The sequence below is a fragment of the Ranitomeya imitator genome, chromosome 1 (genome assembly GCF_032444005.1).
Source record: "Ranitomeya imitator isolate aRanImi1 chromosome 1, aRanImi1.pri, whole genome shotgun sequence".
Lineage (NCBI taxonomy): Eukaryota > Metazoa > Chordata > Amphibia > Anura > Dendrobatidae > Ranitomeya > Ranitomeya imitator.
Genome location: NC_091282.1, coordinates 602,507,705 through 602,534,509, shown reverse-complemented (window position 1 = coordinate 602,534,509; position 26,805 = coordinate 602,507,705). Strand labels below are relative to the sequence as shown.

The window sequence follows — 26,805 nt, the reverse complement described above, 5'->3', positions numbered from 1 at the left end:
TGATGGCAATTTGCTATTGAAGCTTTTATTTGTGATGTCAGATCAGAATACAAACATGGCGGCAAAACATGTGACCGACGCCGGCAGCATCCACAACCTGCAGCCATTTGCTGTACTACTAGTATCAGCAAGCTTGTAACCCTGGAAGGTGCAAAGAACACTTTATACATGGCAGAGGGGCCTCAACACATCTACCAGCCCAATATCCCTGCTCCATGTAAGGGCCACCTCTGTGAATCGTCATTTATTATTGGAGCCGGACCCCCGGTATGACCACGTTACTTCTTCTCCTCCTCCTTTTTGTCTTTCTTGCTGTCTTTGGAGGCCTGGGAGGCCAGAGACCCCATGGCATTGCGGATGGCTTCATTATTGGGGTCCACGCCCGGCAGGTTTTCCAGGACGCTCTGCAGGAATTCAGGGTCCTGCATGACGTCATAGTCGTCTTCCTCCTGTGAGAGAGACAGTGGAGGTATAGGCATTGGAGCTGACACTCCATGACACCCACACAAGGACCGCAGTGGGGTAGGGGGTTACCTTTGTTGGCTCTGGGATCTCCATGGCGCTACTGTCCAAATCACCCTGCTCCGCCTGACCGAACTCTACGATAGAAAGAAGACGGGTCAAATCCCTGCGGTAAATTGCTCCAAGGGGGAGGAGAATTGGTCACACCCCTGCAGTATACAGCCCAGAGGAGGAGGGGAACAGGTCATACCCCTGTGGTTTACAGCACAGAGAGGGAAGGGAGACGGGTCACACCCTTGCAGTATGCAGCTCTGAGGAGGGAAAAAATAGGTCACACCCCTGCAGTACATGCCTCCAAGGAGGAGGGGGAACAGGTCATACCCCATAGTATACAAGGGTCACACCCCTACGGTACACAGAGGAGACAGGTCACACTCCAGCGGTATAGAGCTCCAAGGAGGGGAGATGGGTCGCATGCCTGATGTATACGGCAGAGAGAGGGAAGACTAGTGACACCTCTGCGGAATTACAGCATGAAGGGGGCGGTGAGTCGGGTCGCATAGGGGAAATGGGTCATACCCCTATGGTATACAGCTCCGAGGACGAGAGGAGACGAGTCACATCTCTATAGTATACAGCTCCGAGGAGAAGGGGAGACGGGTCACACCCCTATGGTATACAGCTCCTAGGAGGGGAGATGGGTCACCCCTGCAATATACAGCACGAAAGGGGGCAGGGACACGGGTCACACCCTTACAGTATACAGCACAGGCCAGCGGGGAGACTGGTCACACCCCTACAGTATACAGCTCCAAGGGGGCGAGGAGACAGGTCACACCCCTGCGATATACTGCTCAAAAAAGGAGAGGAGATAGGTCGCATGCCTGCTGTATATGGCACAAAGAGAGGGAGAGAGGGGAGACGGGTCACACCCCTGCGATTTACATCTCCGAGGAATAGAGGAGACTGATCGCATGAGCGGGTGGAGACTAGTCACGCCCATGCTGTATACTGGAGACACAATATTATACACCACGGCTGTTATGTTGTCTATGCACCACCCACACGCACCGGCTCCTTGTAGGGACATCTGCATAGCATACGCAATCTGCTCATCCTCCGTCATGCTGCTGAAGTCGGGCAGTCCACTGCGGCCTCCCTCCTGCTGTCCAATCGTCATCTTCAGCAGAGCCTCATCTGAGTCTGGACATAGAACACAATTAGGGGGCTCATGGTGGTCCATGAGACCACCGCCCACAACATCCCACCATCCCTCACCATCGCCCACTGTGGAGGTGATGCCGGCTTCAGCAGCTGATGCAGCGGCTGCTCTCCTGGCCTCCTCTTCCTGCCGTTGTCTCTGCTCCTCCATTGACACGCGTAAAGCCTGTGGGCACAGACGCCGGTTATTACCCAGGTCATCGAGGGCGCACATGACAAAGCTGCCATCCTGCAATCAGCACTCACCAGTGCAAGTTCTGGGTCAGCACTAGGATCAACACCAAACTCAAAGTCACTGGCACCCAGTCCAAGCATGGCACCCCCTTCTCCTGCCAGGATGGGTGAGCTGATGAGAGCGTCCGCCAAGCTGGGCCCCGGGGGTACAGTGACCAGATGTGACCCTGCGCCGTCCTTCCCATTCAGTGTGTTGATGAAAGCCGTCAACTTCTCTGTATTGGATTCCTAAAGAGAAGCAGAGCTGTGTTCATGTGTATCCTCCCAGCACTCCACTTCTCCCCCTAAATGTCACCCCAGCACTCGCCTCCTCACAGTCACTACACCCCAAGCACTCGCCTTATTCCTCGCACTGACCAACAGCACTCGCCATCTCCTCCACACTACCCCATCAGCAATCACCTCTGTAGTGAAATATGTATTGGTATGTGTCACCAATCCCTTTACTCCGTGCTGCAACTACCGTATTTTCTGGTGTATAAGACGACTGGGCGTATAAGATGACCCCCAACTTTTCCATATAAAATATGGAATTTGGGATATGCCCGCCGTATAAGACGGGGGTCATCTTATACGCCCAGTCATCTTATACGGCGTGTGGTTCCCAGGGTCTGGAGGAGAGGAGACTCTCCTTCAGGCCCTGGGATCCATATTCATGTAAAAAATAAAGAATAAAAAACATTGATATACTCACCCTCGGACGGCCCCTGGCTCACAGCGCTGCTAGCGTCTCCCTCCGTTCCTAAGAATGCAGTGAGTGAAGGACCTTCGATGACGTCGCGGTCACCTGACCGCGACGTCTTTGAAGGTCCTTCACTCACTGCATTCTTTTTTTTTTTTAATTCAAATAAATTTTTATTAAGAATAACAAGGCAATTAACATGTTACATTTACATTTTCAATATAGAGTATTTCCCCCCCCCCCCTTCAAACAGCCCCCTTCGATCCCAAAGCCCCCCACCCCCACCCCACAAAGCAGCTCATCTTGTTAATTACTACCATCATTAAAACAATAGAGTATCTAATCCCTCAACCAATCGTATAGGCCACACTTCACATTACTATCCCATAGCAATCCATGGAGACCACATTTTATTGAACGTTTCAGTTTTCCCTTTCTTCTTATAAATCCCTTTTTCTAGTGTCAGGCCCTGTTTCACATACTGGAGGAACTCTCCTCTTGACGGCGGCTCTTCCCTAATCCAGTTTCTAGCTATTACCTTCCTAGCCATATACAACAATCTGGCTATAGCTATCTTTAGGTGTTTATCCACTCCAATCTCATCCACGCATCCCAACAAACAGACAACTGGATCCCTTGGCACCGTGCATCCATACGCACCTTCCATACGACTCAAAACTACCACCCAGAAGGCAGCCAACCTCGGACATGTCCACATCATATGGAAAATGTCTGCATCCGTAGACTTACACCTCGGACATTCAAAGTCATTACGCAATCCTGCCTTATATAGCACCATCGGAGACCTATAAACTCTGTGTATCACATAGAGCTGTGACAGTCTATACGGTTCACTCAGCGACAGTCTTGGGATCCATTCCAACACCGACTCCCAAGTCTCGTTATCTATTGGGCCCAAATCCCTTTCCCATTTAGCTCTTGCCATTATTGGAAACCCCAATAGAAAAGTGTGCAACAGATCCCTGTACAGAGTGGATATGACTCCTCCAGTCGTCCCATCATTACACACATACTCCAGTACTATATCCCTTTGAATCCTAATACCTCCGTTCCTACTCTGAGCTCCAAAGGCATGCCTCATCCGCAAATATTGATACTCCCCTGCAGACCCAAGACCAAATTCCGCCTGCAATTGGGAAAATGATTTCAGTTCACCTTGTTCAATTATTTGATACACATACTGAATCCCTTTGCCCAACCACTCTATCAGTACCCCCAATGCCTCAAATTCTTTCAGATTGTTATTATGCCATAGCGGCGAGTATCTAGTCAAGTCCGTGATCCCACGTATGTGCCTCAATCTACTCCACAGCTTGCGTATCAACAGCAAAGTCGGATATAGCTTCCCCAAACTCTCCAAGGATCCATCCTCCAAACATTGCACCACTGGCCTTCTTTTTGTCACCACCTCCATCAACCGCTGTACTGCCCCAGATGACCCCTCATGCGCCCAGCCCCTTAAATGCTGACTCTGGGCTGCAAGAAAGTACAACTCAGGGTTAGGCAATGCCAGACCCCCATCATCCTTGGGTCGCTGAAGTGTCTCCAGTTTGATACGCGGATGCTGCCTCCCCCAAATCAGATTCCTAAACAGAGAGTTGATCTGTCTAAATTTCCCACGTGGTATCCAAACCGACACATTGTGAAGAATATACAGTATTTTCGGCATCAGAATCATTTTGATAAGATTCACCCTGCCTACCACAGACAAATGTAGCTTAAGCCATGCATCCGCTTTTGCCTTGAGGGCACCCAAGATTGGAGTCAGATTCTCATGTATATAGTCAGTGACCGGCATAGATACCCATATTCCCAGGTACTTAAATTTACTCGTCACCTCCAGTCGCCCGTCCTCCAATGGCTCCCCATCCACATCGTCCACCTTAAACAAGATAGACTTACTCCAATTTATCCTAAGTCCCGACACTGATCCGAATCGTTCAATAATCCCAATGGCTCCCTCCAAGGATGCAACCGGGTCAGCCAGAAATAGCAGAATGTCATCCGCATACAACGCCACCCTTTCTTCAATCACCCCACTCACTGCATTCTTAGGAACGGAGGGAGACGCTAGCAGCGCTGTGAGCCAGGGGCCGTCCGAGGGTGAGTATATCCATGTTTTTTATTTTTATTATTTACATGAATATGGATCCCAGGGCCTGAAGGAGAGTCTCCTCCCCTCCAGACCCTAGGAACCAGACGCCGACATCCAGGATCGCTCCCTGCACACGCTGTACCCGGCGTAAAAGACGACCCCCGACTTTTGGGACAATTTTTAGGGGTCAAAAAGTCATCTTACACGCCGGAAAATACGGTAATTTGTTACGTGCCCGCTCTCAGCACGTGACTTGGGGTTGTGCCTTGCAAGGATTAATCTATCTCCCCACTCTCAGTCCAGCATTCAACTTCTGTCCTATGCTGTAATGGGAGCATAAATCACACACGGACCCAGGCCACACACCCGCTCAGCCACCAGTCATCGAACACACGGGCGATGAGTCACAGAAATATTAATACTAATAATGTCTACCACTCATAAGGCTCACACACCTTAGGCTATGGATTCGTTTAGAACATTCAAGGTTCAACTTGTTAAAGTTTTATACTTTAATACAAAATAAGTTCAGTGCTTACAATAGGAAAAAGGTATAAAAATATGATAATAGAAAGACATACAACTTATGCAAAACAGTATAAAATAACAGGAGAAAACTTACAGAAATCATCTAACTTGGTAGTCTGCTTTCTGCTCACTGAGGGTAGGATGAATGTAGATGGGATCACACCCGCTCAGCTGCCTCCATTATATGAACACGATTCTAGGTATACAGGTCTAATATATAGCTTTGGTCTGGAGGTCAGATTTCTAAACCAGCCCCTCAGGTTAATAACATAATTGCTTGTTTTTTCATTAGACCACGGCCACGCTACCAATGAATATATTATTTTCTCTTGAGATCCTTTGTGTAAAAGTTCTCACAGAGATACTATCAGAGCTAGGAGGTGTTAAATGTTCCCTTTCTTCTTTGGTCCTACCTAGACCCCCTGGTGAGATTTGGAGACAGAAGTCTGCTTGTCTCAGGAAAATACATATTAACACCTGGGTGAGAACCTGCAGCCTTCAGGACAGATGTTACATTAGTCACACAATACCTATACATATGTCACTGTATATACACACACAGACATACAGTACAGACCAGAAGTTTGGACACACCTTCTCATTTAAAGATTTTCCTGTATTTTCATGACTATGAAAATTGTAAATTCACACTGAAGGCCTCAAAACTATGAATTAGCACACCTGGAATTATATACTTAACAAAAAAGTGTGAAACAACTGAAATTATGTCTTATATTCTAGGTTCTTCAAAGTAGCCACCTTTTGATTTGATGACTGCTTTGCACACTCTTGGCATGCTCTTGATGAGCTTCAAGAGGCAGTCACCGGGAATGGTTTTCACTTCAAAGGTGTGCCCTGTCAGGTTTAATAAGTGGTATTTCTTGCCTTATAAATGGGGTTGGGACCATCAGTTGTGTTGTGCAGAAGTCTCATACTGAATAGACTGTTAGAATTTGTATTATGGCAAGAAAAAGGCAACTAAGAAAAATGAGTGGCCATCATTACTTTAAGAAATGAAGCTCAGTCAGTCCAAAAAAATTGGGAAAACTTTGAAAGTGTCCCCAAGTGCAGTGGCAAAAACCATCAAGCGCTACAAAGAAACTGGCTCACATGAGGACCGCCCCAGGAAAGGAAGACCAAGAGTCACCTCTGCTTCTGAAGATAAGTTTGTCCGAATCACCAGCCTCAGAAATCGCAGGTTAACAGCAGCTCAGATTACAGACCAGGTCAATTCCACACAGAGTTCTAGCAGCAGACACATCTCTACAACAACTGTTAAGAGGAGACTTCGTGCAGCAGGCCTTCATGGTGAAACAGCTGCTAGGAAACCACTGCTAAGGACAGGCAAAAAGCAGAAGAGACTTGTTTGGGCTAAAGAACACAAGGAATGGACATTAGACCAGTGGAAATCTGTGCTTTGGTCTGATGAGTCCAAATTTAAGATCTTTGGTTCCAACCACCGTGTTTTTGTGCGACGCAGAAAAGGTGAACGGATGGACTCTACATGCCCGGTTCCCACCGTGAAGAATGGAGGAGGAGGTGTGATGGTGTGGGGGTGCTTTGCTGGTGACACTGTTGGGAATTTATTCACAACTGAAGGCATACTGAACCAGCATGGCTACCACAGCATCTTGCAGCGGCATGCTATTCCATCCGGTTTGCGTTTAGTTGGACCATCATTTATTTTTCAACAGGACAATGACCCCAAGCACACCTCCAGGCTGTGTAAGGGCTATTTGACCAAGAAGGAGAGTGATGGGGTGCTACGCCAGATGACCTGGCCTCCACAGTCACCAGACGTGAACCCAATCGAGATGTTTGGGGTGAGCTGGACCGCAGAGTGAAGGCAAAAGGGCCAACAACAGCTAAGCATCTCTGGTAACTCCTTCAAGAATGTTGGAAGACCTTTCAGGTGACTACCTCTTGAAGCTCATCAAGAGAATGCCAAGAGTGTGCAAAGCAGTCATCAAAGCAAAAGGTGGCTACTTTGAAGAACCTAGAATATAAGACATATTTTCAGTTGTTTCACACTTCTTGTTAATTATATAATTCCACATGTGTTAATTCATAGTTTTGATGAGATATATATATATATATATATATATATATATATATATATATATATATATATATATATATATATATATATATATATATATATATATATATATATATATATATATATATATATATATAATATATACAAAAAAAATACTTTAATGCCTGAATGGCGTGGCAACGTTTCAGATGAAATATTCTTTCTCAAACAGTGAAAATACAAGTAAAGCAGACTTTTATAGGAAACATATACATCTCTCATTAGTAAATTCCTTAACAGTAATAATAAAACCTTAGACAATAGTGCATTCGTGATCTGTGATCAGCAAAGTGCATGCGTGCATATTAAGCCAATTTATTCAAATACATTGCTTATGTATAAAAAACATAAGGTGCAGCGATATAGATAAAATTTACTAATCAATCAATTAAGCAGCGCCTAGTCTTCAGCGTCCTCATACATCTAATGCGCATGTCAGTGACGTCTATTCACAAGACCCATAGTATTATGGTCCGCGTCTGCGGAGAGCAGTTCTGAGGACAGCGGCGCCATATTAGTTAAAGGGAACCTGTCACTTGAATTTGGAGGGACCGGTTTTTGGTCATATGGGCGGAGTTTTCAGGTGTTTGATTCACCCTTTCCTTACCCGCTGGCTGCATGCTGGCCGCAATATTGGATTGAAGATCATTCTCTGTCCTCCGTAGTACACGCCTGCGCAAGGCAATCTTATGTGTGGTAATGGGGTGGTGGGGCGGGATTATGCGTGGTGGGGGTGGAGCTACTGTGCAGGGGGCGGGATTAGCGAGTAATCACGAATATATATATATATATATATATATATATATATATATATATATATATATATATATATATATATATATATATATATGTATATGTATATATTATCTACTCGAGTATAAGCCGACCCGAGTATAAGCCGACCCCCCTAATTTTGCCACAAAAAACTGGGAAAACTTATTGACTCGAGTATAAGCCTAGGGTAGAAAATGCAGCATTTACCGGTGAATTTCAAAAATAAAAATAGATGCTCCATACCGTTCATTATTGCCCCATAGATGCTCCATATACAACTGTGCTATATAGAATGCTCTGCACCGTTGATTATGGCCCCATAGATGCTCCATATACAACTGTGCTATATAGAATGCTCTGCACCGTTGATTATGGCCCCATAGATGCTCCTTATAATGCTGTGCCATATATGCTCTGCACCTTTGATTATGGCCCCATAGGTGCTCCTTATAATGCTGTGCCCCATATATGCTCTGCACCTTTATGGCCCCATAGGTGCTCCTTATAATGCTGTGCCCCATATATGCTCTGCACCTTTATGGCCCCATAGATGCTCCTTATAATGCTGTGCCCCTTATATGCTCTGCACCTTTATGGCCCCATAGGTGCTCCTTATAATGCTGTGCCCCATATATGCTCTGCACCTTTATGGCCCCATAGGTGCTCCTTATAATGCTGTGCCCCATATATGCTCTGCACCTTTATGGCCCCATAGGTGCTCCTTATAATGCTGTGCCCCTTATATGCTCTGCACCTTTATGGCCCCATAGGTGCTCCTTATAATGCTGTGCCCCATATATGCTCTGCACCTTTATGGCCCCATAGGTGCTCCTTATAATGCTGTGCCCCATATATGCTCTGCACCTTTATGGCCCCATAGGTGCTCCTTATAATGCTGTGCCCCTTATATGCTCTGCACCTTTATGGCCCCATAGGTGCTCCTTATAATGCTGTGCCCCATATATGCTCTGCACCTTTATGGCCCCATAGGTGCTCCTTATAATGCTGTGCCCCATATATGCTCTGCACCTTTATGGCCCCATAGATGCTCCTTATAATGCTGTGCCCCTTATATGCTCTGCACCTTTATGGCCCCATAGGTGCTCCTTATAATGCTGTGCCCCTTATATGCTCTGCACCTTTATGGCCCCATAGGTGCTCCTTATAATGCTGTGCCCCTTATATGCTCTGCACCTTTATGGCCCCATAGGTGCTCCTTATAATGCTGTGCCCCTTATATGCTCTGCACCTTTATGGCCCCATAGGTGCTCCTTATAATGCTGTGCCCCATATATGCTCTGCACCTTTATGGCCCCATAGGTGCTCCTTATAATGCTGTGCCCCATATATGCTCTGCACCTTTATGGCCCCATAGATGCTCCTTATAATGCTGTGCCCCTTATATGCTCTGCACCTTTATGGCCCCATAGGTGCTCCTTATAATGCTGTGCCCCTTATATGCTCTGCACCTTTATGGCCCCATAGGTGCTCCTTATAATGCTGTGCCCCTTATATGCTCTGCACCTTTATGGTCCCATAGGTGCTCCTTATAATGCTGTGCCCCTTATATGCTCTGCACCTTTATGGCCCCATAGGTGATCCTTATAATGCTGTGCCCCTTATATGCTCTGCACCTTTATGGTCCCATAGGTGCTCCTTATAATGCTGTGCCCCATATATGCTCTGCACCTTTATGGCCCCATAGGTGCTCCTTATAATGCTGTGCCCCATATATGCTCTGCACCTTTATGGCCCCATAGATGCTCCTTATAATGCTGTGCCCCTTATATGCTCTGCACCTTTATGGCCCCATAGGTGCTCCTTATAATGCTGTGCCCCATATATGCTCTGCACCTTTATGGCCCCATAGGTGCTCCTTATAATGCTGTGCCCCATATATGCTCTGCACCTTTATGGCCCCATAGGTGCTCCTTATAATGCTGTGCCCCTTATATGCTCTGCACCTTTATGGCCCCATAGGTGCTCCTTATAATGCTGTGCCCCATATATGCTCTGCACCTTTATGGCCCCATAGGTGCTCCTTATAATGCTGTGCCCCTTATATGCTCTGCACCTTTATGGCCCCATAGATGCTCCTTATAATGCTGTGCCCCATATATGCTCTGCACCTTTGATTATGGCCCCATAGGTGCTCCTTAGAATGCTGTGCCCCATATATGCTCTGCACCTTTATGGCCCCATAGGTGCTCCTTAGAATGCTGTGCCCCATATATGCTCTGCACCTTTATGGCCCCATAGGTGCTCCTTATAATGCTGTGCCCCTTATATGCTCTGCACCTTTATGGCCCCATAGGTGCTCCTTAGAATGCTGCTGGTGCTGCCATAAAAAAAAAAAAAAAATCACATACTCACCTCTCTTCTCAGGACGCCGGCGCTTTCAATATTTACCTGCTCCTCTACGGCTCCGTCTCCAGCACTGACGCTCAGCAGAGGGCGCGCACTGACTACGTCACAGCGCCCTCTAACCTGAGCGTCACTGCTAGAGGACGCTGCAGACGGAGCCGGAGCGAGGAGCAGGTAATTATAGCGCTGCGCTCCCCTTACCTGCTGCGGCGCGGTCCCTGCAGTCCCTGGCTTCTCCGGCGCTGCAGCTTCTTCCTGTAATTGAGCGGTCACATGGCACCGATCATTTACAGCAATGAATATGCGGCTCCTCCCCTATGGGGGTGGAGCTGCCTATTCATTTCTGTAATGAGCGGTGCCATGTGACCGCTCAGTGCAGGAAGAATCTGCAGCGCCGGAGAAGCCAGGGACTGCAGGGACCGCGCTGGGAGCAGGTAAGTATGACTACACAGCCCCCGCTCCCCCTCCCCTGCTGACACCCGGGTATATGACTCGAGTATAAGCCGAGAGGGGGACTTTCAGCCCAAAAAAATGGGCTGAAAATCTCGGCTTATACTCGAGTATATACGGTATATATATATCTATATCTATCTATAATATAACGCTGGGAGCGTCACTCTGTCCAAAGCCTTTATAGACTGCGCAAGCGCCGGCGCAGTCTGGGCCTCACAGAGAGACGCTCCCATGAGATCGCGGTATGCGCAAACACTGAACGCACACCGCGTTCTCCACCGGAGAGTCAGGGACTGCCAGGAGGGTAAGTATATTCACATGTCCCCCGTTCCAGCGCTGCGTGCGGCTCCGTCTCCCGGGTCCTCTGCTGTGACGTTCCCAGTTCAGAGGGCGCGATGACGCACTTAATGCGCGCCGGCGCCGCCCTCTGACTGAACAGTCACAGCCAGAGGAGCCGGAAGATGGCGGCGCGCAGCGCTGGAACGGGACAGACAGGTGAGTATAGCAAGTGCTGGGGGCCTGAGCTAGCGGTGACTCCGGCACCTGACTCCCACAGCGCGCCGGTGTCCCAGCCTGATCAAGCCCCCAGCACTCGGCGCCCAGCGACGATAGGAGAGTATGGTATTTTTTTTTTTTTTTTTTTTTTTATATATATATGGCAGCAGCATACGGGGCATATATAATGGAGCATCTTATGGGGGGCATATAATACAATGGTGGCGCAGGATGGCAGCAGCACATGACAGAACGTGGGCACAGGATGGGAGCAGCACATGACAGAACAGGGGCACAGGATGGGAGCAGCACATGACAGAATGGGGGCGCAGGATGGGTGCAACACGACAGAATGGGGGCGCAAGATGGGTGCAGAACATGTCAGAATGGAGGCGCAGGATGGGTGCAGAACATGTCAGAACGGAGGCGCAGGATGGGTGCAGAACATGTCAGGATGGGGACGCAAGACGGAGCAGCTCATGACAGGATGGGGACGCAGGATGGAGCAGCACATACCAGGATGGAGACCATATACCAATATAGATGCTAGCCACCCGGGCGTAGAACGGGTTCAATAGCTTATTTATATATATTTTTATTATATACATATATATATATATATATATATATATATATATATATATATATATATATATATATATATATATACACACATACATATACACACATACATATACACACATCTTACATGTAAAGCGCCATGAAATAAATGGCGCTATAACAAATAGTAATTATAATAATGACCACACATACATACATATGTATATACACACACATATTTCACCATAGTATGGATGTATGACCAGCAGTAAATTAACATCTGTCCTTAAGGTACTGTCACACTAGACGATATCGCTAGCGATCCGTGACGTTGCAGCGTCCTCGCTAGCGATATCGTCCAGTGTGACAGGCAGCAGCGATCAGGCCCCTGCTGGGAGATCGCTGGTCGGGGATGAAAGTCCAGAACTTTATTTCGTCGTTGGACTCCCCGTAGACATCGCTGAATCGGCGTGTGTGACACCGATTCAGCGATGTCTTTGCTGGTAACCAGGGTAAACATCGGGTAACTAAGTGCAGGGCCGCGCTTAGTAACCCGATGTTTACCCTGGTTACCATCCTAAAAGTAAAAAAACAAACACTACATACTTACCTACAGCCGTCTGTCCTCCAGCGCTGTGCTCTGCTCTCCTCCTGCTCTGGCTGTGAGCGTCGGTCAGCCGGAAAGCAGAGCGGTGACGTCACCGCTCTGCTTTCTGGCTGCCCGGCGCTCACAGCCAGACCAGAGAAGCAGAGCGCCGAGGACAGACAGCGGTAGGTAAGTATGTAGCGTTTGTTTTTTTACTTTTTAGGATGGTAACCAGGGTAAACATCGGGTTACTAAGCGCGGCCCTGCGCTTAGTTACCCGATGTTTACCCTGGTTACCGGGGACCTCGGGATCGTTGGTCGCTGGAGAGCTGTCTGTGTGACAGCTCTCCAGCGACCAAACAGCGACGCTGCAGCGATCCGGATCGTTGTCGGTATCGCTGCAGCGTCGCTAAGTGTGACGGTACCTTTAGACTGCGGCTCTCAGAGAGGTCATGATCTATGTTATCCTGAGAAGGTAGTCTCCTGATCTCTAGTCTCACCCCAGGGGGGATGTCCAGAGAACACACACAGAATTGGAAACACTTCACACCTCCTAGTGCCTTTGATGGGAAGACTCCAGATTGCAGCCCGACACTGTATATTTACTCTCAGAAAGAAAGATTACACAAATAGTGTATTCATTGGTAAAATAGCCAGGATCCAGTCACAAACCAAAGATTAGAATATTAACCTTAGAGGCTGGTCTAGAAATCTGACCTCCAAGTTAACTTTATAAATTAGGCCTTTACACTTAGAAACCTGTTTAAAGTGAGGGCAGCCAAGCTAATGTGTTCCATTCTATATTTCCCCCTCCCTCAGTGGCAGAATACCAGATTGCAAGGTTCGATATTTCTGTAAGTTTTCTCCCTTTCATTTTATAACCGTTTTGCATATTTGTATGTCACTTTTTATTTCCATCATATTTTTATACCTTTTATTGTAAGCACTGTACCTTTTCAATTAAAGCTTAAAACTTTAATAAGTTTGCACCTCGTATGCTCTAATGAATCCATAGCCTCAGAGTGTGTGACCCTGCTGATTGGCAGACAGTAGTAATAATATTTCCGGGACTCATCGCCTGTGTGTTCGGTGAGTGGTGGCAGCATGGTGTATGAGCGGGGTTTGTGGACTGTGTCGGGGTGTGAATTATGCTCCCATTGCAGCAGAGGACAGAGTTTAAATACTGGACTGAGGGAGAGGAAATTGATTAACCCTTGCAGGCACAATCCCAAGTCACGTGCTGAGAAGCGGGTACATGACAGCCTCCTTACCCGCACAGCCACCCTCAGCACTCGCCTCGTTACCTGCACAGCCACCCTCAGCACTTGCCTCGTTACCCACACAGCCACCCTCAGCACTCGCCTCGTTACCCGCACAGTCACCCCCAGCACTCACCTCCTCCCCCGCACTAACCCCCAGCACTCACCTTCTCCCCCACTGTCCCACCTGCACTAGCTTCCTCTCCAGCGCTCTCCTCCTCCCCTCCCGCACTGCCACCTCAGCATAGCACCTGCATTTGATTCCTCCTGCACACTGATCCCTAGCACTCGCCTCCACCCAAGCACAGCCCCCTCAGCATTCGTCTCATCCCCCACACTGCCCCTCTGCACTTGGTTCCCCCTCCACACTGCAACTCCTGCGCTCACCTCCTACCCTCCCACACTGCCATCTCAGCATAGCACCTATACATTTGCTTCCTTCTCTACACTGATCCCTAAGCACTCACCTCCGCCTGAGCACAACCCCCCCAGCATTCGCCTCATCCCCCACATTGCCCCTCTGCACTTGGTTCATTCCCCATACTGACCTACAGCATTCACCTCCTCCCCCGCACTGCCTCCTCAGAAATCGCTTACTCCTCAGAACTCACTTCCTCCCCAGGTTTCGCCTACTCTCCCACACTGCTACCCCCAGCACTCGTCTGCGCCCCCCACACTGACCCCCAGCATTCACGTCATTCCCCACACTGCCTCCCCCCGGCACTCGCCTCCTCGCTCGAACTGCCACCCCGGCACTCGCCTCCTCGCTCGAACTGCCACCCCGGCACTCGCCTCCTCGCTCGAACTGCCACCCCGGCACTCGCCTCCTCGCTCGAACTGCCACCCCGGCACTCGCCTCCTCGCTCGAACTGCCACCCCGGCACTCGCCTCCTCGCTCGAACTGCCACCCCGGCACTCGCCTCCTCGCTCGAACTGCCACCCCGGCACTCGCCTCCTCGCTCGAACTGCCACCCCGGCACTCGCCTCCTCGCTCGAACTGCCACCCCGGCACTCGCCTCCTCCCTCGAACTGCCACCCCGGCACTCGCCTCCTCGCTCGAACTGCCACCCCGGCACTCGCCTCCTCGCTCGAACTGCCACCCCGGCACTCGCCTCCTCGCTCGAACTGCCACCCCGGCACTCGCCTCCTCGCTCGAACTGCCACCCCGGCACTCGCCTCCTCGCTCGAACTGCCACCCCAGCACTCGCCTCCTCCCCCACACTGTCCCATCGGCACTAGCTTCCTCCCCAGCGCTCGCCTCTTCCCCTTCCGCACTGCCATCTCAGCATAGCACCTATCCATTTGCTTCCTCCTGCACACTGATCCCTAGCACTCGCCTCCGCCCAAGCACAGCCCCCCCAGCATTCGTCTCATCCCCCACACTGCCCCTCTGCACTTGGTTCCTCCTCCGCACTGCAACCCGTGCTCACCTCCTCCCCTCCCGCACTGCCATCTCCGCATAGCACCTATGCATTTGCTTCCTTCTCCACATTGATCCCTAGCACTCACATCCGCCTGAGCACAGCCACCCCAGCATTTACCTCATCCCCCACACTACTCTTCTGCACTTGGTTCATTCCCCATACTGACCCACAGCACTCAACTCCTCCCGAGTACTGTCACCCTGGTACTCGCCTCCTCCCCAGCACTGCCCCACTCAACAGCAGTGACCCCAAGCATTCACAGCACAGTACCCCCTCGGCACTCACCTTCTCCCCCGAGCTACCCCACGAGACCCCCAGCGATCGCCTCATCCCGATCACAGCCCCCCAGCATTCGCTTCCTCTCCGCACTGACCCCAGTACTCGCCTCTACCCCAGAACTGCCTACCCGGAATCTCTTACTCTAGAACACATGCCCCCCCGGCCCTTGCCTCCTCCCGAGCACAGCCCCTCCGGCACTTGCCTTCTTCCTCGCACTGCCTCACCCCAGGCCCTCGCCTCCTTCCTCGCACTGCCTCCCCTCCAGCTCTCGCCTCCTTCCTCGCACTGCCCCCCCCCCCCCCCCCCAGGATCTCGCCTCCTTCCTCGCACTGCCTCCTCCCAGGCTCTCGCCTCCTTCCTCGCACTGCCTCCCCCCAGGCTCTCGCCTCCTTCCTCGCACTGCCTCCCCCCAGGCCTTCACCTCCTTTCTTGCACTGCTACCTTAGCACTCGCCTGAACAGACTCCTTCCCAGCATTGTCCCACCAGCGCTCACTTCCTCCCCACACTGACACCCAAGCACTCGCCTCCTCTCTATCACTGCCCCCAGAACTCACCTCCTCCCCCGCACTGCCACCTCAGAACTCACTTCCTCCCCAAGACTCACCACCTCCCCTACACTGCTACCCCAGCACTCGCCTGCGCCCCCCGCACTGACCCCTGGCATTCACTTCGTTCCTCACACTTCCCCCCCCCCCCCCCCTGCCTCCTTGCTCGCACTGCCTCCCCCCTGGCCCTCACCTCCTTGCTCAGATTGCAACCCCAGCACTCACCTCCACTAGCACAGCTTGCCAAGTACTCACCTCACCAATACTACCCCCATCACTTGCTTCAACCCCCGCACTGCCCCTTCAGAGCCCGCTTCCTCCCTCGCACTGCCCCTTCAGAGCCCGCTTCCTCCCTCGCACTGCCCCTTCAGAGCCCGCTTCCTCCCTCGCACTGCCCCTTCAGAGCCCGCTTCCTCCCTCGCACTGCCCCTTCAGAGCCCGCTTCCTCCCTCGCACTGCCCCTTCAGAGCCCGCTTCCTCCCTCGCACTGCCCCTTCAGAGCCCGCTTCCTCCCTCGCACTGCCCCTTCAGAGCCCGCTTCCTCCCTCGCACTGCCCCTTCAGAGCCCGCTTCCTCCCTCGCACTGCCCCTTCAGAGCCCGCTTCCTCCCTCGCACTGCCCCTTCAGAGCCCGCTTCCTCCCTCGCACTGCCCCTTCAGAGCCCGCTTCCTCCCTCGCACTGCCCCTTCAGAGCCCGCTTCCTCCCTCGCACTGCCCCTTCAGAGCCCGCTTCCTCCCTCGCACTGCCCCTTCAGAGCCCGCTTCCTCCCTTGCACTGCCCCTTCAGAGCCCGCTTCCTCCCTCGCACTGCCCCTTCAGCACTAGTCTCCCCCCACAGCTCCCGAGAGATCACCTCCTTACCCGCACTGACCTAGAGCACTTACCCACTCCACTGCAGAGGCACAGCACCTCTCTGCACTCGCCTCCTCCATCGCACAGCCGCGCTCGCACTAGTCTCCCCAGCACTTGCCTCCTCCCCAAGTGAACCCCAGCATTGCCCCCCAGCTCTCATTTCCTCCCACAATGCCTGTCAGCACTAGCCTCCTCCCCAGCACTGCCACCTCAGCACTCGATTCCTCCCTAGCACAGCCTCCAGTACTAACCTTCTCCCTCACATTGCCCCCCAGTTCACGCCTCATCCCCCACACTGACCCCTAGAATTGACCCCCCAGCTCTCACTTCCTCCCCACAGACCCCAGCCCTCGCCTCTGTCCTAGCACCGCCCCTCCTGCACTCAACTCCTCCCGCGCTGACACTTCAGCATTAGATTCTTCCACAGCACATCCCCTCTGCACTTGCTTCCTCCCAAACACTGACCCCCAGCATTCACTTTGTCCCGAGCTCTGGCCCCCAGCACTCGCCTCCCCCCCAGCCCTCATGCCGCCTCATTGCTCGCGCTGCCTCCCCGACCCTCGCCTCATCCCTCGCGTCACCTCCCCGGCCCTCGCCGCCTCCCCGACCCGCGCCTCCTCCCTCGCACCGCCTCCCCGGCCCTCGCCTCCTCCCTCGCACCGTCACTCCCTCACTTGCGTCCTCCCCCACATTGCACTTGCCTCCTCGACAATCACTTTCATCTCTGCGCTGCCTCCCTGACACTCGCCTCCTCAACCCTCGCCTGCTTCCTCACACTAGCTCCGCAAAACTCGCCTCCTGCCTTGCACTGCTTCCCCAGCACTCCCTTCCTCCCAGGCGCTCGCTTTCTCAGCCGCAGTGCCCCCTCCGCTCACCTCCTCTCCAAAGTTGATGATATCTACGCTGACCTTCTCCTTCTTCAGACGCTTGGCCATCTTCACCAACTGCAGGGCACAAAGGGTGTTAGTACGCAGAACCCCTTCTCTACTCCCACCCCCCAGCACAGCTCTGACATGTCATCTCCTCATTACAAACAGATCAGCTGAAGAAGATGGTAACAGAGCAGCAGCAGCCTCTGCCCCTCTGAGGGCAACCTACATCCTTCTCGGTATCCTCCACCGGGCTTCCCACAAAGGCGATGATCCTCATTTTGTGGTTCTTCCCCTGGCGGTGCTTCAGAGCCAGCTGGTGAAAGAAGGCACAATCACTCGGTTTCCAGCAGTAGAAGAGCGGCACCCCCCAGGGGCCCCAAGACTTACGTGTGCGATGCGGATCCCTGTGCAGAAGCTGATTTTACCCACCGGCTGTACGGAGTGAAGCTTGGAGAGGATTCTGCCTGTGTCCGGGGTGAGGGTGGTGAGCACCTCGCAGTTACTGCAAGAAATGGTTAGAATGAATCCCGATCCCGCGGAAGGTACCGCAGCCCGATCCTGGAGTGCGTAACACTCTGCAGCTGAACCGAGAGTGTCTGAAGTGCCCCTTCCTGACTTATGCCTGTATACAGGATGGTATACAGGCCAAGCCCCTCCCCGAGTGATACATACACAGGCCGGTATACAGGCCAAGCACACACACAGGCATATAGGCCAGGCACACACACAGGCCGGTATACAGGCCAAGCCCCTCCCCCAGTGACACACACAGGCCGGCATACAGGCCAAGCCCCTCCCCCAGTGACACACACACAGGCCGGTATACAGGCCAAGCCCCTCCCCCAGTGACACAGGCCGGTATACAGGCCAAGCCCCTCCCCCAGTGACACAGGCCAGTATACAGGCCAAGCCCCTCCCCCAGTGACACACACACAGGCCGGCATACAGGCCAAGCCCCTCCCCCAGTGACACACACAGGCCGGTATACAGGCCAAGCCCCTCCCCCAGTGACACACACACACACACAGGCTGGTATACAGGCCAAGCCCCTCCCCCAGTGACACACACACACACAGGCCAAGCCCCTCCCCCAGTGACACACACACACACAGGCCGGTATACAGGCCAAGCCTCTCCCCCAGTGACACACACAGGCCGGCATACAGGCCAAGCCCCTCCCCCAGTGACACACAGGCCGGCATACAGGCCAAGCCCCTCCCCCAGTGACACACACAGGCCAAGCCCCTCCCCCAGTGACACACACACACAGGCCGGTATACAGGCCAAGCCCCTCCCCCAGTGACACAGACACAGGCTGGTAGACAGGCCAAGCCCCCCCCCCCCCCCCCCCCCCAGTGATATATAAAGCGAAATGTGGGGCACATCACAGGGGACTGAGCTGAGTGAGGGCGGCACTTACTTGGCGAGAGTGATGAGCCCCACATTGTTCTCGGGGTTACTGCGAGTCTTGGAGTGACACACAATGTTCACAGCGTCCTGCTGCGCCTGCAGCCTTGTCGGAAGAAAGTCGCCATTTCTCATATATTCACTGTTATCCACACTGCAAGGCAAAAGGTGAAGTGAGGAACCTGAAAACGATGTCAGGAGAAGGGGCAGGACGAGGGGGTCACACACTCACCAGGAGGAGAGGCAGGACGAGGGGGGGGGGGAGCCACACACTCACCAGGAGAGGCAGGACGAGGGGGGGGGGGGGGGGGGGGGTCACACACTCACAAGGAGGAGAGGCAGGACGAGGGGGGGGGTCACACACTCACCAGGAGGAGAGGCAGGATGAGGGGGGGGGGGGGGTCACACACTCACCAGGAGGAGAGGCAGGACGAGGGGCGGGGGGCCACACACTCACCAGGAGAGGCAGGACGAGGGGGGGGGGTCACACACTCACCAGGAGGAGAGGCAGGACGAGGGGGGGGGGGGGGGTCACACACTCACCAAGAGGAGAGGCAGGACGAGGGGGGGGGAGGTCACACACTCACCAGGAGGAGAGGCAGGACGAGGGGGGGGGTCACACACTCACCAAGAGGAGAGGCAGGACGAGGGGGGGGGGGGTCACACACTCACCAGGAGGAGAGGCAGGACGAGGGGGGGGTCACACACTCGCCAGGAGGAGAGAAGGGGCAGGACGAGGGGGGGGGGGTCACACTCACCAGGAGGAGAGGTGAGGCAGGACGAGCAGGGGGTCACACACTCACCAAAAGGAGAGGAGAGGCAGGACGAGGGGATCACACACTCACCAGGAGGAGAGGCAGGACGAGGGGGGGGGGTCACACACTCACCAGGAGGAGAGGCAGGACGAGGGGGGGGGGGGGTCACACACTCACCAGGAGGAGAGGCAGGACGAGGGGGAGGAGGGGGGGGTCACACACTCACCAGGAGGAGAGAAGGGGCAGGACGAGGGGGGGGGGTCACACTCACCAGGAGGAGAGGTGAGGCAGGACGAGCAGGGGGTCACACACTCACCAAAAGGAGAGGAGAGGCAGGACGAGGGGATCACACACTCACCAAAAGGAGGAGAGGCAGGACGAGGGGAATCACACTCACCAGGAGGAGGAGGACGAGGGGGGGGTCACACACTCACCAGGAGGAGAGGCAGGACGAGGGGGGGGGTCACAAACTCACCAGGAGGAGAGGCAGGACGAGGGGGGGGGGGGGGTCACACTCACCAGGAGGAGAGAAGGGGCAGGACGAGGGGGGGGTCACACTCACCAGGAGGAGAGGCAGGACGAGGGGGGGGGGTCACACACTCACCAGGAGGAGAGGCAGGACGAGGGGGGGTCACAAACTCCCCAGGAGGAGAGGCAGGACGAGGGGGGGGGGTCACACACTCACCAGGAGGAAAGGCAGGACGAGGGGGGGGGGTCACACACTCACCAGGAGGAGAGGCAGGACGAGGGGGGGGGGTCACACACTCACCAGGAGGAAAGGCAGGACGAGGGGGGGGGGGGTCACACACTCACCAGGAGGAGAGGCAGGACGAGGGGGGGGGGTCACACACTCACCAGGAGGAAAGGCAGGACGAGGGGGGGGGGTCACACTCACCAGGAGGAAAGGCAGGACGAGGGGGGGGGGGGGGGTCACACTCACCAGGAGGAGAGGCAGGACGAGGAGGTCACACTCCCCAGGAGGAGAGGCAGGACGAGGGGGGGGGGGGTGTCACACACTCACAAGGAGGAGAGGCAGGACGAGGGGTCACACTCCCCAGGAGGAGAGGCAGGACGAGGGGGGTCACACTCCCCAGGAGGAGAGGCAGGACGAGGGGGGTCACACTCCCCAGGAGGAGAGGCAGGACGAGGGGGGGGGGGGTCACACACTCCCCAGGAGGAGAGGCAGGACGAGGTGGGGGGGGGGGGGGGGGTGTCACACACTCCCCAGGAGGAGAGGCAGGACGAGGGGGGGGGGGGGTCACACACTCCCCAGGAGGAGAGGCAGGACGAGGGGGGGGGGGGGGTGTCACACACTCCCCAGGAGGAGAGGCAGGACGAGGGGGGGGGGGGGTGTCACACACTCCCCAGGAGGAGAGGCAGGACGAGGGGGGGGGTGTCACACACTCCCCAGGAGGAGAGGCAGGACGAGGGGGGGGGGGTCACACACTCCCCAGGAGGAGAGGCAGGACGAGGGGGGGGGGGGGTCACACACTCCCCAGGAGGAGAGGCAGTGGGAGGTATTTGTGCTACCTTACAACAAGCATTCGGGAGATATACAGAATTTTCTCTACACCAAAATAAATAAACAAACAATCGCATTCTGATTGGTCGCTGTAGTTTTGCAGTCCGCTAGCATTGCCCTCTCTACCCTTTTCCCTCACTGTAACAGTCCCGACCCTCAGCCGCCGCCTCCCCCAACAGGCTGCCGGGATGACTCAGGGATTTGTGCCAGGCACTGTCTACTCTGTCTCATCATGGACCCCGTTCTGCTCCCGGATTCTACTCCATCTCTTCCAGCCCACTCCATGCCCTCCTCCGGTACTCCCGAGGCCGGCTCCCGGCACTCACCACACCATAGTACTCTCCAGCACCATCTTGCCGTATTGTCACTGGGAAGCTGCTCTCCAATAACGGCCGCTCTGTTTGGCGGACACGTTTATCCAATCACCTTCATTTCCTATTCTCTGCGCAAGCACTGCCGGGAAATGTAGTTCTCTAGTCACATAGTATATTGCCCAGCCACGTAATATATTGCCCAGCCACGTAGTATATTGCCCAGCCACGTAATATATTGCCCAGCCACGTAGTATATTGCCCAGCCACGTAGTATATTGTCCAGCCACATAGTATATTGCCCAGTCACGTAGTATATTGCCCAGCCACATAGTATATTGCCCAGTCACGTAGTATATTGCCCAGACACGTAGTATATTGCCCAGCCACGTAGTATATTGCCCAGTCACGTAGTATATTGCACAGTCACGTAGTATATTGCCCAGCCACGTAGTATATTGTCCAGCCACATAGTATATTGCACAGTCACGTAGTATATTGTCCAGCCACATAGTATATTGCCCAGTCACATAGTATATTGCCCAGACACGTAGTATATTGCCCAGCCACGTAGTATATTGCCCAGCCACGTAGTATATTGCACAGTCACGTAGTATATTGCCCAGCCACGTAATATATTGCCCAGCCACGTAGTATATTGCCCAGTCACGTAGTATATTGCCCAGCCACGTAGTATATTGTCCAGCCACATAGTATATTGCCCAGTCACATAGTATATTGCCCAGCCGCGTAGTATATTGCCCAGCCACGTAGTATATTGCACAGTCACGTAGTATATTGCCCAGTCACGTAGTATATTGCCCAGACACGTAGTATATTGCCCAGCCACGTAGTATATTGCCCAGTCATGTAGTATATTGCCCAGACACGTAGTATATTGCACAGTCATGTAGTATACTGCCCAGTGATGTAGTATATTGCCCAGCTACGTAGTATATTACCCAGCCACGTAGTATATTGCACAGTCATGTAGTATATTGCCCAGTCACATAGTATATTGCCCAGCTACGTAGTATATTGAACAGTCACGTAGTATATTGCCCAGCCACGTAATATATTGCCCAGCCACATAGTATATTGTCCAGCCACATAGTATATTGCCCAGTCACATAGTATATTGCCCAGACACGTAGTATATTGCCCAGCCACGTAGTATATTGCCCAGCCACGTAGTATATTGCCCAGCCACGTAGTATATTGTCCAGCCACATAGTATATTGCCCAGTCACGTAGTATATTGCCCAGCCACATAGTATATTGCCCAGACACGTAGTATATTGCCCAGCCACGTAGTATATTGCCCAGCCACGTAGTATATTGCCCAGTCACGTAGTATATTGCCCAGCCACGTAGTATATTGTCCAGCCACATAGTATATTGCACAGTCACGTAGTATATTGTCCAGCCACATAGTATATTGCCCAGTCACATAGTATATTGCCCAGACACGTAGTATATTGCCCAGCCACGTAGTATATTGCCCAGCCACGTAGTATATTGCACAGTCACGTAGTATATTGCCCAGCCACGTAATATATTGCCCAGCCACGTAGTATATTGCCCAGTCACGTAGTATATTGCCCAGCCACGTAGTATATTGTCCAGCCACATAGTATATTGCCCAGTCACATAGTATATTGCCCAGCCACGTAGTATATTGCCCAGCCACGTAGTTTATTGCACAGTCACGTAGTATATTGCCCAGTCACGTAGTATATTGCCCAGACACGTAGTATATTGCCCAGCCACGTAGTATATTGCCCAGTCATGTAGTATATTGCCCAGACACGTAGTATATTGCACAGTCATGTAGTATACTGCCCAGTGATGTAGTATATTGCCCAGCTACGTAGTATATTGCCCAGCCACGTAGTATATTGCACAGTCATGTAGTATATTGCCCAGTCACATAGTATATTGCCCAGCTACGTAGTATATTGAACAGTCACGTAGTATATTGCCCAGCCACGTAGTATATTGCCCAGCCACGTAGTATATTGCACAGTCATGTAGTATATTGAACAGTCACGTAGTATATTGCCCAGCCACGTAGTATATTGCCCAGCCACGTAGTATATTGAACAGTCACGTAGTATATTGCCCAGCCACGTAGTATATTGCCCAGCCACGTAGTATATTGCACAGTCATGTAGTATATTGCCCAGCCACGTAGTATATTGCCCAGCCACGTAGTATATTGCACAGTCACGTAGTATATTGCCCAGTCACGTAGTATATTGCCCAGCCACGTAGTATATTGTCCAGCCACGTAGTATATTGCCCAGCCACGTAGTATATTGCACAGTCACGTAGTATATTGCCCAGTCACGTAGTATATTGCCCAGCCACGTAGTATATTGTCCAGCCACGTAGTATATTGCACAGTCACGTAGTATATTGCCCAGTCACGTAGTATATTGCCCAGACACGTAGTATATTGCCCAGCCACATAGTATATTGCACAGTCATGTAGTATATTGCCCAGACACGTAGTATATTGCACAGTCATGTAGTATATTGCACAGCGACGTAGTATATTGCCCAGCCACGTAGTATATTGCACAGTCATGTAGTATATTGCACAGTCACGTAGTATATTGCCCAGACACGTAGTATATTGCCCAGCCACGTAGTATATTGCACAGTCATGTAGTATATTGCCCAGACACGTAGTATATTGCCCAGACACGTAGTATATTGCACAGTCATGTAGTATACTGCCCAGTGATATAGTATATTGCCCAGCTACGTAGTATATTGCCCAGCCACGTAGTATATTGCACAGTCATGTAGTATATTGCCCAGTCACGTAGTATATTGCCCAGCCACGTAGTATATTGCCCAGCCACGTAGTATATTGCACAGTCATGTAGTATATTGCCCAGTCATGTAGCATATTGCCCAGCCACGTAGTATATTGCCCAGCCACGTAGTATATTACACAGGGTCACGTAGTATATTGCCCAGCCACGTAGTATATTGCACAGTCACGTAGTATATTGCCCAGCCACGTAGTATATTGCCCAGACACGTAGTTAATTGCCCAGACACGTAGTATATTGCCCAACCACGTAGTATATTGCCCAGTGACATAGTATATTGCCCAGCCACGTAGTATATTGCCCAGTTACATAGTATATTGCGTAGTGACATAGTATATTGCCCAGCCACGTAGTATATTGCAAAGTCACGTAGTATATTGCACAGTCACGTAGTATATTGCCCAGTCACGTAGTATATTGCCCAGCCACGTAGTATATTGTCCAGCCACATAGTATATTGCACAGTCACGTAGTATATTGCCCAGACACGTAGTATATTGCCCAGCCACGTAGTATATTGCACAGTCATGTAGTATATTGCCCAGTCATGTAGTATATTGCCCAGACACGTAGTATATTGCACAGTCATGTAGTATACTGCCCAGTGATGTAGTATATTGCCCAGCTACGTAGTATATTGCCCAGCCACGTAGTATATTGCACAGTCATGTAGTATATTGCCCAGCCACGTAGTATATTGCCCAGCCACGTAGTATATTGCACAGTTACGTAGTATATTGCACAGTCACGTAGTATATTGCCCAGCCACGTAGTATATTGCACAGTCATGTAGTATATTGCCCAGTCATGTAGTATATTGCCCAGCCACGTAGTATATTGCCCAGCCACGTAGTATATTGCACAGGGTCACGTAGTATATTGCCCAGCCACGTAGTATATTGCCCAGACACGTAGTTTATTGCCCAGACACGTAGTATATTGCCCAACCACGTAGTATATTGCCCAGTGACATAGTATATTGCCCCGCCACATAGTATATTGCCCAGTTACGTAGTATATTGCGTAGTGACATAGTATATTGCACAGCCACGTAGTATATGCGCAGTTACGTACTATATTGCCTAGTGACGTAGTATATTGCGCAGCCACGTAGTATATTGCCCAGTGACATAGTATACAGCACAGAGCCACGTAGTATATTGCGCAGTGACGTAGTATACAGCACAGAGCCACGTAGTATATTGCACAGTGAAGTAGTATATTGCCCAGACACGTAGTATATTGCCCAACCACGTAGTATATTGCCCAGTGACATAGTATATTGCCCCGCCACATAGTATATTGCCCAGTTACGTAGTATATTGCGTAGTGACATAGTATATTGCACAGCCACGTAGTATATTGCGCAGTTACGTACTATATTGCCTAGTGACGTAGTATATTGCGCAGCCACGTAGTATATTGCCCAGTGACATAGTATACAGCACAGAGCCACGTAGTATATTGCACAGCGAAGTAGTATACAGCACAGAGCCACATAGTATATTGGCCAGTCACGTAGTATATTGCCCAGCTACGTAGTATATTGCCCAGTGACATAGTATACAGCACAGAGCCACGTAGTATATTGCCCAGTGATGTAGTATACAGCACAGAGGTACGTAGTATATTGCACAGCGAAGTATATTGCCCAGCCACGTAGTATATTTCCCAGCCACGTGGTATATTGCCCAGTCACGTCGTATATTGCACAGCGAAGTAGTATACAGCACAGAGCCACGTAGTATATTGGCCAGTCACGTAGTGTATTGCCCAGCTACGTAGTATATTGCCCAGCCAGGTTTGTCACAGGCTAAAAAATAAACATATACTCACCTTTCCGAGGGCCCGTTGTAGTCCATGGCAGCTTCCGGTCCCAGGGTTGGTATGAGCGCAGGACCTGTGATGACGTCGCGGTCACATGACCGCGACGTCATGGCAGGTCCTTCTCGCGCAGGCGCACAGGGCCTGTGATGATGTCGCGGTCACATGACCGTGACATCATGGCAGGTCCTTCTCCCATACCATCTTTGCCACCGGAACCTGCAACGGAAGATGGCGGCCGGCGAGAGCGACTACGGAGGGTGAGTATAGCAGGTTTTTTTTATTTTTTATTATTTTTAACATTACATTTTTTACTATTGATGCCGCATAGGCAGCG

The 26,805-nt window shown here is 51.9% G+C and overlaps 1 protein-coding gene across 1 annotated transcript; it reads right to left on the bottom strand.

Moving 5' to 3' along the window:
• Window positions 1-21,918, bottom strand: PSMD4 (proteasome 26S subunit ubiquitin receptor, non-ATPase 4). Its single transcript, XM_069768693.1, has 10 exons — window positions 21,817-21,918; window positions 19,227-19,367; window positions 18,194-18,308; window positions 18,033-18,119; window positions 17,810-17,878; window positions 1,930-2,145; window positions 1,741-1,849; window positions 1,534-1,665; window positions 535-599; window positions 1-449 (listed from the first exon to the last, which is right to left on the bottom strand). Exons 1-10 carry the CDS (start codon window positions 21,840-21,842, stop codon window positions 279-281), a joined length of 1,131 nt encoding a protein of 376 aa, XP_069624794.1. The 5' UTR covers window positions 21,843-21,918; the 3' UTR covers window positions 1-278.
• Window positions 21,919-26,805: the final 4,887 nt, after the last annotated feature.